The 15,195-nt window shown below is 42.3% G+C and overlaps 1 protein-coding gene across 1 annotated transcript in view; it reads left to right on the top strand.

The window, feature by feature from the left end:
- The first annotated feature begins 2,892 nt into the window (after positions 1–2,892).
- The window catches only part of MYH15 (myosin heavy chain 15), a 46,737-nt gene continuing 34,434 nt past the window's right edge, over positions 2,893–15,195 (top strand). The window contains 10 exon segments of the mRNA XM_035897556.1: positions 2,893–2,986; positions 4,070–4,173; positions 4,696–4,839; positions 6,564–6,720; positions 8,739–8,766; positions 9,611–9,704; positions 11,123–11,143; positions 11,731–11,823; positions 13,133–13,196; positions 13,291–13,389. Of these exon segments, the coding sequence (XP_035753449.1) occupies positions 2,896–2,986; positions 4,070–4,173; positions 4,696–4,839; positions 6,564–6,720; positions 8,739–8,766; positions 9,611–9,704; positions 11,123–11,143; positions 11,731–11,823; positions 13,133–13,196; positions 13,291–13,389 (895 nt within the window). The 5' untranslated portion in view covers positions 2,893–2,895.

The raw sequence follows: 15,195 nt of genomic DNA, 5'->3' as shown, positions 1-15,195 counted from the left end.
AGCCAGCTGTGCTCTAACACTGTACTGTGGTTTTGATGTGACTAAGGTTTTCATGTGGCTTAAGGTTTTAGCAGTAATATCACTAAACATATAGCACTATGTTAGTCATCCTAGGAGGCTGCTTGAATGCTAGGATGGCAAATACATGTTTCGTCTCTAACATCAGTGCATTCATTTAGCTGGCTAGAACAGCCACTTAGGAAAGCATCAGGTCCCTTGTAATTATGTGTCTGGGTGGACTGATTAGCCAGTCCCTGCAAGTCTTATTTTCTGTCTTTTCTATCACCTGCAGGAGGTGATGGCTTATGCAGTTTGCAATTTTAAGTAGCTCGTTGGTCCAAGGAGTTCTTTAATCCAACCTGAGTTACAGCCCTTGGAGAATTGCTGGGGTTCCCTTCCAAAGGCAGGCGATGCCTCCTGTCCTTGCTGTCGTGGGCGAGCCATTAGCACGACAGAGGCTCTTCCAACAGCCCCAGCAAAGAAGAATGAGGTCCCTCCTTTCCAAGCCTGAACGTACCACCAAATTGTTGGTGGTCCTGGGTACATCGCTTAACTTTGTGCAACAATATTGGTTTTCTATAGGGCGTAGGTGTTTTCAAGTAACTGTGTGCAATAATATTGGCTTTCTATAGAGTGTAGGTGTTTTCAAGATTCTCCCAAAGTTCATAGACAAGGGCCAGCTCTTTGTTGTTAGCTAGAACAGACTGAAAGGAAAGTGAATGTCTTGAGCTCTGCCTTGTCTTTCTCTGCTGTATACTGCCTTTTAAAAGTAATCCTATGACATAAACCAAACAGCATTTCTTACTTCTCATATCTGTCAGATGATTTGCCTCACTGAGTTATCTGCACCCACAAGGTGTGCGTTGCCTGGACCCTGACCTCTGTTGTAACTCCAAGCACATGAGACTGCTGAAGAAAAAAGGATTCTCTCCCAGCTGCCGTAGTGCTTCAGTACACCATAACATGTTTGCCATAGGGGCTGGCGCTGAACATATATGGGAAAAAAAACCAAAAAAGAGATAAGAACATGATAGCTGAGCGACTGTCCTTGTACTTTAGTGTATATCAGGAGTTGTGAGAACATTGTCCTGAGTCCTAGAGATTAACGCTGGGGTGGCTCCTCTGGCATTTGCACATTTAACATGAAATGACACTTACATGCTCTAACGCTGTTCTGTTTAAATGTATGAACTGATGTAACTTCATTGCTCCGCTAGAGCCAAGATGCATTCCCCATGGGAGAGAGGCTTTGCCGTGCTAGTTTGGAGTTGTGCCTCCAGTTGAGAATTTTGGTCAGCTCAGAGGACGTTAAAATAATTGGTGATAATTGTGCTTATGTCGGCCTTTAATCTTTAAAAAGGAACAAAGTTAAGGCTATGAGGAAGAAAGTTTTTGCTCTATGGCAACAAGACAGAAGGTCTCAAGCTTGCACTGCAGCTGCGGGAGAGGGCTGAATGCAAAAGCTTTGGCAGATCTGCTGTCTTAGGGCTTTACGTTCCCTAGGAGGAATGTGTTGGAAAAAAAAACCCAACAAACCCTGCCTTGGTTGATGAGGAGTTTTTATCTCTACCAGGACTTTTTAAAAAAGCAATTGAAATAAATTTTGAAAGACTACAGTGTTTGTCTTGACAGGGCTCTTGAAGAGGTAATATTTGAGGGTCACTTGTACAGCTTCAAATAGTAACCAAATGGTGTCTTTACTTCAAAACAAAAAAAATAGTCTGAAATTCTTAAATTGTGGTGGAACTTCTTTTTAGACATTCTCTGGACAGCACCCTGAGTATTTTACATACGTGTGTGTAAGTATTTATATATAATGTGTGTGTATGTATTAAAAAAAAATTAGAAATAAAAACATATCTCTATGATCACTTGAGAGAGTACATGGCAATCAAATTAATTGCTTGGCAGTACAAACCCAGCAAATTGGTCTCACTTACACCCATGTCCCCTGCCCTCTTTGTCATGATAAAAGACTCCTAAACACTGTGACTGTGTCATCTGAGAAAACAAGTGCAGGTATTAAGATGGACTAATAAGCTCAAATCAATCTAAAAAAATACAAAGCCCTTGCACCAATACTGCAGATATGCTTGCCCTCTGCCATGCTTTGCTGCAGGGGGATACCCAAGCTGGTGAATTCAGAGTTACCGGCAACTTGGGAACCTGCACCAGCACAGGACCTCCCCGAGCCATGTTAGTCCTGATTTTTCTAACGTGCTAATTGGTACCGTCAGAGGAGCGCGCTGCAGGCAGCAGAGCTGTTGCCAGCTCCAGTGCTCTCCAGCACGAGCGTGGGCATACGCCCCTGGAGCCGCACCAAGGGTGTAGCACACACCCTTGCAGCAGTTCTCAGTTGGCAGCAGTGACCTCTTGCTCCATGACTCCCAGAAAACACCTGCCTGAGATCATGCTTGACATGGCGGAGGGGCACAGCCCCGGGGGGACTTGCTGGAGGGCATATGCCTACTCCAGGCATATTTGAAAGGGGCCAGAACAGGCCCCCACTAAGTGGTTTGTAAAATCTTGGCGTCAAGTGGTCTGTTTTATCTCCTGCTCTTGAGCACCATTTGTGCTGCAAGGAAGAGATTAAGTTCTCCTGTGGAAATAACTGTGACCCACGTCGAGGGTTTGAACCACACAGGATCTAGCTGGCTTTAAATAAGCTGAGCCAGGGAAGGGTTTAACTAAGCGTGCAGCATAACCTCAAACCTGTGTTAGGTATTTGTGTTTCAAATTAATCATTACTTTCATCAGCCACTTGGCACATGGTGCTGAGTGTTTTGTATTGCCTCAGATCATCCATGAAATAATTTTTTTTTTCCCCCTTTCTTTGGTAGACCAGGTTCTTTTCTTTTTCCTCTTTGAGCTGTGCCACCTTGAACACTTGCCAAGATGATGGACATGTCGGAATTCGGGGAGGCTGCTCCCTTCCTCCGAAAGAGCGAGAAGGAGATGATGATGTTACAGACTGTCGCCTTTGATGGTGAGTTGCCGTTACCCTTTATGCCAGCATTTGGCATTATGGCCAGTTAAGGGCCACATCCAAGTGCAGCCGTGGGAATGCGGAGCAAAGCGGGATGCAAAGCCGCTGCTGTGCTGCTGCTGTTTGAGGTAGCTGGTTCAACCAAGTTCTGGTTTCTTTATTCTGCAAAGCTATTAAGCCCCTACATAGAAATAATCTATCAATTTATGGCAAGTAATTACTTAACTAGATTTAGAAGCAAGGCATATTTGTACTGCTCTGCTAAAGGGAGGATCGCTTCTTTGTATGTTGAAGAAAAATGCCACATGTTGGTGTTCCTGTAATGAGAGAAATTCCGCAGCCTGACTAAACGTCTCATTACGATGTGCCTGTACATCTGTTTGACTTGCAGGCTGTACGACACTCTGATGTTAGCCTTTAGTTTCTCATAACTTATTTTTCATGAGATGGATTTATACGAGCCCTGAGGTGCAGTAGAAAGTATAAATACACCAGTAACCACAGCATATCGCTATTCAGAATAGTTGCTGTAATTAAAGACCTAAAGGCTAGTGCAGCTACTCCAGACTCTAAAAAGCCACATACAGCACTCAGTGCAAGTTATTAATATTGCTGTTTTTCAAGACAAACCTCAAAAGACAGTGCAGGAATAAGGTTAAATCTGATAGCTGGCAGGCGAATAATGTGGGCTGAATTCCTCGCTCAGATCGCAATTTTCTGTGTGACTTTTTAGCAAACGCCTTAATTTGGGCTTGGATCTCGGTTCCTCCATCTGCACACTGGTGATAATGATTATGGATTTCCCGTGGAGGCTGAGGCTTATCCAGCATTTGTGAAACATTTTGACACCTTGTGCTGAGAGGATCTAGAGGAAGCCAAGTGGTAGTTTCAAAGGGGAGACAACATTTGGGAGCCCTACGCCTTCTGCTTTGGCAGGCAGCTCCCCAGCACTGCCGATCTGCTGCGGTCCCAGAGGTTTTGTGTCGCTTGTGTGGAAAAAGTAATCCAGCAATCTCATTTAGCTAGGCGTGGTGTTACTCTCTGATGCAAGGCTGTGAACCCTCGGTCTCCTTAATTTCACAGGGAAGAAGAAATGTTGGGTTCCCGATGAAAAGAAAGCTTACGTTGAAGCTGAAATTAGAGAAACCAGTGGTGGCAAAGTGACTGTGGAGACAACAGATGGAAGGGTACAAAACTGGTTTTGTCTGATTTGTGACTAACAAGGCTGAAGCAGCAAGCTCCAGAAATTACCTGTCCCAGTTTAAGTTCAGTTGCCTGAAATGGGCTGCCAATGGGAAGCCCCAGTAACCGATGCCCTATTGGAATAACACATGAAAAGCCACCAAGGGAAAACCAGCAGTGCGGTGGTGGGTAAGCAAGCATCATCCACTGCACAGGAGCCGGCAGTCTGTGAGCAGAAGTGTGCAACCAGCCAGTTCTGGTTTGCACCCCAGAGGTAAAAGCCCAGGCCGTAGCTAAATCCCATGGCTCCTTTTGCAGCCATACCACCGCGCTCCTTACTTTTATCATCTCGGCCTTCCCCCGTTCTTCTGATAGCTGTGAAAACAAATGGTATTTCATATATAGGCTGAGTTTGAGCTGAAGGGCTTCCCTTTGCAGGGGGAAAAAAAATATTCTCCTATAAGGTATGTGAAGCAACAGAAAATCCCAGTGTTTTCCAGTGTCGCTGTACTTATTTGTCTTTGCAGACTGTGACTATAAAAGAAGATGATGTGCAGTCAATGAACCCTCCCAAATTTGACATGATCGAGGACATGGCTATGCTGACCCATCTGAATGAGGCGTCTGTGTTGTACAATCTGAGAAAGCGCTACAGCAACTGGATGATCTATGTAAGGGTCCATTACAAGGGTATATTTAGAAATTTGCATTTCAAGTGCAGATTTCATGTTTGAACATATTGTGTTCTTCATATTCAGTTTACAGCTTTGATAAGTCAGAAAACTAAGGGTCTTGCTCATCTTTTCAGGAAAGGAGTTGCTTGGAGCTGGCTCGTGTCTGAATACAAGCAGACAAAACTAAATGAATAAGATGGTGTCTAGTTCTTTGGCTTCACTTGCTTGCCTAGGAGAAGAGTGTCAAGGGACGTTATTTTCAGCAACCAAGGCGTTGGGGAGACCTAGTTTATTTTTCCTCTCCTAGTATTAATCCACGTCAATGCCAGCCACGGAGATTTCCTTGTTAAGAAACAATGCCTCCAGCTTAGAGCACCCACATAACTACTTTTAAGTATGAGCCTTTCTATCTTTAGTTCGGTAATTTTATTCCCTTCACTTTCAGTGCTGACATCTGTCTTGTTTCGCTCTGGCCTTTTCCCTTGCTCTGTATCTTCCCTGTGACTTCATTAACATAATTTCTGCCAGTACCAGCACAAGCTTCAGTAGCATCTAATTTTATGAGGCCAAACTTTTGCTCTCAGTTTGCTGCATTCAATTGTGTCTGAAATCAGTCAGGGGCATCTACAGATTTTTCTAGCCAACCCCTGTTCTGGTTTTTGGTGTTCATCAGAGGAGTGAATCCAACTTTTTCCCATTTAAATTCTGACTGTTAAACATTTTCTGCATTTCTCAAATAAGCCCTATACGGACATGTATGGCCTAAAGGATAGCTTTGCTTGCAGATCAGTATAGGTAGAAAACTAAATCTGTCATCTTGCCTTAACCCATTTACTGGTTGGATTTTTCTTTTCCTTGTAGAAAATAAGACTGAGGACTCATGCCAAGGCCATTCTGGAATAGGTGCTAATGCTATTTTTAAGGGAAGATGCCTGTATTTCACCTGAAACTTTTAGAATGTTTTTGAGCTCATTAATCTATGTGCATATAGGGCTTGTGCTCGTCTAATAACTGTGTTTCTTTGAAGATTTTTGCTTCAACCAGGACCAAGTACTTGAAAAGTTACCAGCGAACACCAGTTTCCTGGGGTTACAACTGAAAACTCATCCTTCCTCAGAAGAACCAGGCCCCAGCTAACTGATGTAGATAGTCCAAAGAGTGACTATAAAGATAGATTTTTACCAACTGTGTTTCTGCAAAAGCTGAAAAAAAACTCCACAGCTTTGGCAAAAAACACGATAAAGTTGTTTTATTTTTGAACACCCACCAGAAATTGCCCCAAGGTGCTCGCATCAAATTAATAATGGGAGATTGTTGCTCCTGCTAAGAATGGAGTTTGAACAGGAAAGCTGTAGCTTTTCTTTCCTTCGTAATGACTGTTTTCAAGAGGAAACAACACTCGTGGGGTAGCAAGGCAGAAAATCAGACGTAAGTTTATTTGCTGCTCCTTTGTTTTGCTGAAGGGACTGTTCCTGTTTCTGGTTGTCATCCTGAAAATATTTTTCTCCCTTTGGAAAACTGTTTATTTTTAATATCAATTGCCAATAGGAAGTCACTTAGCACACCAGCAGCTTTAGAAATTCAGACCAAAGGCTGAAATTCAAGTCAAAATTCAAACTCAAATCAGAAGCTGGCAACACCAGATCCTGCTTGATTTAATTAGGACTTTTTTTTTTATTTCTTGAGTGGTTTTTTCACTCTTGCTTTGTGTTCCTCTCTAGACCTATTCTGGCTTATTCTGCGTGACTATAAATCCCTACAAGTGGTTGCCTGTCTACAAGTCCGAGGTTGTTGCTGCATACAAAGGCAAGAGGCGCTCAGAGGCTCCTCCCCACATCTTCTCCATTGCCGATAACGCATACCATGACATGCTGCGTAGTAAGTGGCACTGTTTGCTTTCAAATTTGGTTTCACTTTATTTAGCTGATGTGATTGGTATTGCATGGAAGAGAGCTTTCGCAGTATGTGACATATGTGCAAATACTCTACAAGCAACCGGGGCTTGGCAGTCTGCATGACTTTTTAAAATATTTTTTTTATTTTTTTTAAACTCTCCTGACTGTTCCTGTGGTACTTCTAGTAACAGTAAGCTCTGTATATGGATTATCTATAAGGTTCACAAATTTAGTTATCTGAACTGGGTGAATCTATCAGTTTGTAACAGAAATGGGGCCATGCCCCAAAGGTCTGTAAGTATTTTCCCAACCTCAGAAATAAACTTAACTGTCAGTTTATGCTCAGTATTCTAATGCTTATAAGATGTATGCATTCAAAGGTTAGTGAAGGCCAGCTATCTAGGGTGCTGTATGCACATTGCTTGCATGAATCTGCCGTGGGTCAGCGTTGCGCTGACTGCTGTGGGTCTGTGCACCAACCCTGTGGGAACGAACTCCAGATTTACCCGTGAAATTTGCTCCCCCTGACCCGCAAGTTACTGGAAAAAAAAAAAAGTTTATCAACAGAGGGCAGCAGTGATGTGCTTACACCAGGTCCTGTGTGGCAGCAGGGTAAGTCCCAAAGAGACTTGGTGGGAACACATCCTGCTGTCACCTGATTTTAATAAAATGGGAAGTGCCACGCAACCGGGGTTTGGCAGTCTGCATGGCTTTTTAAAATATTTTTTTTATTTTTTTTAAACTCTCCTGACTGTTCCTGTGGTACTTCTAGTAACAGTAAGCTCTGTATATGGATTATCTATAAGGTTCACAAATTTAGTTATCTGAACTGGGTGAATCTATCAGTTTGTAACAGAAATGGGGCCATGCCCCAAAGGTCTGTAAGTATTTTCCCAACCTCAGAAATAAACTTAACTGTCAGTTTATGCTCAGTATTCTAATGCTTATAAGATGTATGCATTCAAAGGTTAGTGAAGGCCAGCTATCTAGGGTGCTGTATGCACATTGCTTGCATGAATCTGCCGTGGGTCAGCGTTGCGCTGACTGCTGTGGGTCTGTGCACCAACCCTGTGGGAACGAACTCCAGATTTACCCGTGAAATTTGCTCCCCCTGACCCGCAAGTTACTGGAAAAAAAAAAAGTTTATCAACAGAGGGCAGCAGTGATGTGCTTACACCAGGTCCTGTGTGGCAGCAGGGTAAGTCCCAAAGAGACTTGGTGGGAACACATCCTGCTGTCACCTGATTTTAATAAAATGGGAAGTGCCACCTCTGTGAGGGGACAGAAGGCGCTGGGCAGAGTGGATGTGTGTGTGGCTGCAAAGAGATGCTCTTAGATAAGGGTGAAATATAGCCAGGCTGCCCAATATGGAGCCTGTTGCGGTGACTGGAATTAAAAAAGAAAAGAGGAATTTAGGCTAACGGCTTGGGAAGCTGCTATGATTTAGCATTTACTGAACTTGGTTAATAACGTATTAAGGTTGCAAAGTGTTCTGATAAATGTTTATTTCTGGTCAGGTCGTTAACAGTGGGGACACTGTAAAACTTCATTCCAGCAGCATGGCCAGCTGAAGAAGAGTACCTATGCATAGTAAGGAATGGCCTGTTACTTGGGCTGGTCTAGTATTGCAGGAGCAGAAGGGTCAGATGTGAGCAAAGACGTGCTCGGGAGTAAGAAAAGTAACATTTTGATGACAGGAAATTACTTTCTCTGTTATAGTTTCCCAGACGCAGGGGGAATGTGCACGACTGAGAGGTCTTTAATACCAACTTGAACAAAACACGAGGGGAGAATTCAGGGCAGGGCTAGAACTTGCACTGCTGGAGGTCAGACTAGGTGATACTAGTTTTTATCTTTCCATCTCTGTTTCATGTGATTCTCTCCTGTCCTTGCAGGACTAATTCTGGAATAGTTGGTACTCTTTTGCAATTATAATAAGCAATTTGCACAGCCTACTAAGTTTGTCTTTTTTTTGTGGTTTTTTTTTTTTCCTTTCCACAGATCGGGAGAATCAGTCTATGCTGATCACGTAAGTGCTTCTTTTTTGACTGATTTGACACTCTGTTGCTGTGGAAAAACTTAGAAGAAAAAAAATCCTACTGGAATACAAGTCGACCCTTGAAAGCTCAGCTAAATTGCCTGGAACTTGATCCAAGCCATCTGATGGCTGCCTTGAGCCCCATGGGAAGGGAGTAGCTAAGGGTTTGATGGAGGCTGTCCTCTTTCTCATCCCCATCTGGTGTTTATTCCAAATACACATGAAAATAACTCAGCAGGCACTTAAAGAAGCTTTTTCCAGGGTTAGTCTTGCTGTGGTTGCCATCTTCGGACATGGAAGACTCCTTTTCAATGCGGTTGCTCTTGATGCAAATTATATTTAAGAATGTTGTATAGATACATCTAAAGGGAAGGAGATGACCAAGGCAGAAAAGAAGAGGCATGCCATTTACTGGCAAACGTGAAAGATGGAGGCTTGGGTGTGTCTCCATATAGTTCACATGTGCTCCTGGACAGCACCAGCAAATTTACTGCAGCTTTTCTGTACATTTTCTAACTCCATCCTCAGATCCTTAGTCTGGATGTTTGTAATAAAACTTCATGGCCTTAAAGGAAGCTCAGTGTAGCGTGGGTTTGTACTAAATTTCTGAGCCCAGAAATGTGAGGAATTAGTTGCTGCTATCCTAGGCATTCATGTATCCATTCAGTCAGTTTTAAGTGATTTCCACTGAAATGGCCAAACAACAGGCTGCAGAAAATCAGAGTCAGTGATTCTGAGAATAGCCTGTGCATGGGGAGGAGCTGGCAGGACAGGAGGGTGAAAGGATGAGTTACAGCTCTTTGAGCAATGCCTGTTATCTTCCTCTTTCCTTCAGCGGAGAATCTGGTGCTGGCAAGACTGTCAACACGAAACGCGTCATCCAGTACTTTGCCACAGTGGCAGCCCTGGGCGAACCTGGTAAAAAGAGTGTAAGTCTGCTGGTGGCTGTTTCGTTTCAGACTCCAAAGGTTTTTTGCTATTGTGTACAACTAACCTCACAAGTCTGCATCCCGAACACTAGATCACGTGCCAGACCTCAACAGGCATGGTTAAGAAAAGAAACTATTGGGAAAAGATACCGATGCTTCTGCACGGCATTGCTTAGAGCACACTGTTCTGAAGGTAGAAAGGCAATACTCCCCTGAACTTGCCATGCTCCAGATGGAGCAGCAAAACCACTTCTGGTTCTGAACAGCTGCTTGTTGCTGCTGCTTTTTTCTAGGAGTGTTAGTTTTCATGTGTGTTAAATATGTTTCTGATTGCATTAAAGCTGGTCAAAAGATGGGGAGACAGTGAAGATTAAGAAATTTGATTTTTATTTTTTTTTTCCACATGGAAAATAGTCTTTGAAAGGGCTGGGATTATTATTTCTTATCAAAATATCTGTTTTGTTGAAAGCTTTTTCTGTCCACAAAAAGGAATGTTTTGAAAAAAGATTTTTTTTTTCACGCAGCTTTTCTGTATTTCTCTTTGGATAAGTGCTGTTCTGCTTACAAGTGCTCTCTAAGGTTACAGCGAATACTACATTCATGCTGCTTTTTATTTTGTATTGCTTTGAGCTTATTCACTGCAAGCTTCATTGCACTTTAAGGCTCAACGCTCTTTTGTGGTGAATTAATCGATTCTTATGAACTGTATTTATAAGGCCAAAATTTCATTCAGGCTTGGATTCTGTATGCATAACTCACGTCACCAAAATCTAATATACATTCACCTGAGGCCTGAAAGGCTCTCTTAACAAATGATTGAGTATTCTAGAGCCAGTTTTCTGCATGCAGTGAGGTTGGTGCTCATAAAGGTGTCTGAAACCTGGTGCGCTCACGGAACAATTCTGCAAATAACTTACATTGCAGCTGGAAGATATTCCATGTAATTTATCCATTCAGGTCGCATTTTATTTTCATTATCTTCACCCCCTTTTTTTTCAAATAAACCAAGAGTTCATGTGCAGCACGATCTCATTGTCTAAAACTTGTGTGTTTGCATTTGCATCCTTTTATTCTTACCACCTGGCACCAGTGTCTCTTTTCTGCCCAGCTAGTTAGCCTTTTGGTTCATTGTGGAACATCTTCAGAGCAAAACCAGGTAGATGTTTGGAACAGGTGTTAAAACAACAAGCTGGGTAAGAACAGCACTTGGCTATTTTGTGATGTACTGTGAATGCAAAGTAACAGTTGCACATGCTTTTTGAAGGAAGGCTTCAAAAAAATCTTGCTGGTGTGTTGGTGCCCGCTAGACATCTAAACTTGCTAATCTTTATCATTTGTCATGTCCTTCATGTTAGTACTCACGTTCTCTCGCTCTTTCCCCCCCCTCCTCTCTCTCTGTTGTGGTCCTCTTTTGACAGCAACCAGCTACCAAAACTGGGGTAAGTCATCAGCTTTGCTATTTTCTCTTTCCACATGAAAAGGGTACTGGGCTCTGTCAGCCTGTGTCACAAACCTCAGCATTTCACTCTGTGTGGTTCCCGCAGTGAAGGACCCTAGAGCCCAGGCAGTTTAAGTAGTTTGCTTCAGCAAACTGAAGTTTGTACAAGTGACAACGCTTTTCTCATCGCCAAAAATTGGAAATACTACAAGCTGAGTGGTTTCAAATCTAATACATTTTAGTGCTTGTCACAGTCTTCAATAGCCCCGCTCCTACACACATTCACTTGGATGTCCCCACGTGCTTCACAGTACATGGGGAAGATACAGGGATTTCTTTCAAATGTAGATGGCATAAAATATCAAATCTACAAAGCAGAACAGTAGAGAGCAGCAGAATGTTTGAGGCCTTTCAAGCACTCATAATCGACTGACGATCTTGGTGTTATGCCATTTGCACCCCTAGGGCGGAGCTAATCACTTTGCTATGGAGGCTTCTTTATATAAGTGAATGTATGGCTGAGTTACAGCTGACAGCTCAGTTTGTGGCCTGTAGGTTTCTCAGTAGTATTTCAACCTTGACTTCTAGGGAACCTTGGAGGATCAAATCATTCAAGCAAACCCAGCCCTAGAAGCTTTTGGAAATGCCAAAACCCTGAGAAATGACAACTCCTCGCGTTTTGTAAGTCTGTAACATAATGTAATGATGTCCTCTTCAACAATGGCCAGTTAATAACAGCTCTGTAATAATCCCTTTATAAGTTGCTTCTCATTTTGTCCACTAAAATGGTTGGATTTCCACACAGTGGAAGAATAACAAAGTAGGATCTAACCAGGAAAAACTACTGGAAGGATTAAAGATAAAAAGAAACAAAGATCCACCCTGAATAGCTGTTTAAACTGTACATGATCAGGAGACAAGCAAAGCTTAGCTTTATAAGTCCTTGGAACAGCAATGGCAGATCCCTGCCTCTGCAGCATAGCCTTATTTTCCTACCATGTTTTCCACAGCCTAAGCCATTTCCTCTCCCTATAATAGCTCTACTTTGTCACTAAGTGCCAGAAATACACCACAGTCCTTGCTCCCTCCCGCGTCTTCCCCTTCTGCAGACCCACACATGTATCAGTACTCCTACCTCTACTCCATACTATCTCCCTTTTTGGCCAAGTAAGCTGCCCCTGCTTTTCTCTCAGCGTTGACATGACCTTGGGCCTCTCCACACTTCTATCAGGCTTGCGGGAGAGCAGTCCCCTTGGGGGGCTCTGCCTCTGCCACATCTGGTTGACATTGGCTCAGAGGTCCAAAAGGAACAGCATGAGGATGACAGCCTGAGTTTGTAGCCCATGCTTCCCTGACAAATCCAGTTTAAAATGCAATTGGAAGGGGTGGAGACAGTCAGAGGTTGTAAACATCTGTGGAAAGTTACACAATTTTAATAAGGAGTTTGGCAGCCAGAACAGAAATTAATTATTTTTAAAAGCTGTTGTGTTTGAATATGATAAATTAAATGAAAACTACTCAATTTTTATTAATTTGGGGGATCAATACGCAAATTTAATGGGCAAAGCGGTGTAAAATCACAGCACCCTTCTGACATAAGTAATTACACATAAGTTAGGACTGCAAATGAGGAGGAGTCAAAAAAGGAGCCTGTGTGTCTTATGCCCAGGTTTATTGCTCTGAGTCCTGCATTACAGTAAACCTGCATCATGAAACTGGAAGCTCTGTGCATTCCCGTATCTTAGCCTGGCAGATAAGTACACTGTTATCCTTTCCCCACAAGCTGATTACAGAGTTGTATGTACGGATTTAAGCTTGGAAAAGTGTAATATCATTGTGTGATATTTCTCATTGAAAATCTGCCTGTGCAAAGTGAAGGAGTTAGCATAAACCAATTCTTTGGGCCAAATGATTGCCTTCAAGCAGCATCCTTTGTTTCCCTCTTTGTATACTATATGCACTAATTAGAATATTCTTCTGTGTGAATTAGGGTAAATTTATCCGAATCCATTTTGGAACCACAGGCAAGCTGTCATCTGCTGATATTGAGATTTGTAAGCAGCAAATTCTCTCCTTTTAAAAAAAATACAATTGCTCATCTGAAAGCTTGGAGAGCCTTTCTCACTGAAGTTTCCTTTGTGTGACTAGATTTATTGGAGAAATCCCGAGTGATTTTCCAGCAACCGGGTGAAAGAGACTATCACATCTTCTACCAAATCCTGTCAGGAAAGAAACCGGAGTTACTGGGTAAGCACTGTGTGGATCCACAGCTTTTAAGAACCAACCTTCTCCTGACTAGACAGTGGCTGTGGAGGGGGCTGGGGGCAAACCCATGTGCAGAAAGGCCCTTATGCTTCCTTGTGATGAAACTGAACTTCCACTGTCAAATACACTCTTTTAAAGATGCTGTTCCAATGACAACAACAGAGACCACTTTTCTGTGATATACTGATGCAGGTACCCTATGAAGTGTAGTGATACTACAGATTAGTCTAAAGGGAATGAGGCTCAGGCAGGACTTTTAAAATGTAGCATTATAAAAGCAAAAAAAATGTCACACTGAATTTGTATAACCCAAGGTCTTGAAACATCTGGAAAATGCTACGTCTCCAAAAGCATTTGTGGTGATAAAACTTTAATGATCCAGATTTTCACATATGAGGAGATTTGCTTATGGGTCCATGAAAAAAAGCTAGTTTCCTCATTCTGCCCCAAGTGCCAAAACTGGCATCCTAGCATGTTGCTTAGCAAGAGAGAATACGCAAAGCCGCCTGCTGCTGGTTATGTGGCAGTTACCCCTTTCAAGCTCCCCCGGGTGAATGCAGTCCCACGGACCTGCTGGAGAAGAGCAGAGAGCAGATGAGGTCTCTATGCTCCCATCTCCTGATGCTTTGAATAAAACCTTCATCAGTTATTTAAGTGATGTGATTTGCTGGCTTTAATTTGTGCTCTGAAGGAATGCATTTTATAAAACAAATTGAAGAGTTACTTTATTGCACTGCTGAACACCTACTAAGCCATAGCAATCATAATCTGTTTTGAAGTCCTATTATTCTGACAGCGCATGGTCAAGTCCCTAACCCTCTTAGCTTTTACGTGGCCTAATTAATGATGATTACAGGAAAGATTTCAAGGAAGCATTGCGCTGAGATTCCTGTGTGAATCCCTGTGCTGGGAAAATATGCGCTTTCTCATAAACTGTCTGTGTATTCTACAACAGCACACACCTTTCTGGCCAGCAGGAGCATGTCTGCAGCCTCTTGAAGAGACTGAAACCAATGGTGGCTTCTGTTTTGTAGACAAGAAATGTATGCATTTGCATATAAACCCATACATATCTAAATATAGATAAGTATAAATATAGATAAATTAATATATAACAGTGACTACGTAGAAAAATAAGACAGACTTATAGAGGATATGATTTTATATGCACATATATTGATAGACATATATATATTTTACATACATACATATTTAGACATGTAGGTATGTGTATATAAAAGATTGAAATCTAGACCAAACCTTGATCTGCTGAATGTGGGTGAAACCTCCTGTTGATTTAGGGAAGCAGGACTCTCCCTGTAGTTTTGGAACCAGCTAGCTTTCTAGAAAACAAGTCTACGTTTTGGGGTTTTGATGTGAAGGAAAAGGAAAGAGGAGAGAAAGAGACCACCACATTCAGCCTTTTGTTCATCAAGAGCCAAGAGTCTTCTGCAAAAAGTCCTGGAAGTTGCTATTCCATGAGTCTGTTATAAAAGAGGGGAACCATGTCCATTGTCCCTGTCTTGGATCATACTAAAATCTTTTTCTCCTCTGTACTTAGATGGGATTTTTAGCTCTTCAGGCATGCAAGGCAGAAAGTAGGGCTATATGGGAAATTATGAACTCGGTATACTGCAAAACATGCTTAATAGAGTGTATGCAGAACTCCCATATTCTTTTTACTCATGCTTTCTCTAAATCTTGGTCTTCCAACTGGAATAGTAGAATGAGTGAGTTGGTTGCTGCCCTGTAGTTGTAAAAGGTCAAAGGGAAAAAAAAAAAAAAAAA

This window comes from Egretta garzetta, unplaced genomic scaffold, assembly GCF_000687185.1.
Source record: "Egretta garzetta isolate BGI_Z169 unplaced genomic scaffold, ASM68718v1 scaffold367, whole genome shotgun sequence".
NCBI classification, from domain to species: Eukaryota; Metazoa; Chordata; class Aves; order Pelecaniformes; family Ardeidae; genus Egretta; species Egretta garzetta.
This window is presented reverse-complemented; position numbering and strand designations above follow the sequence as displayed.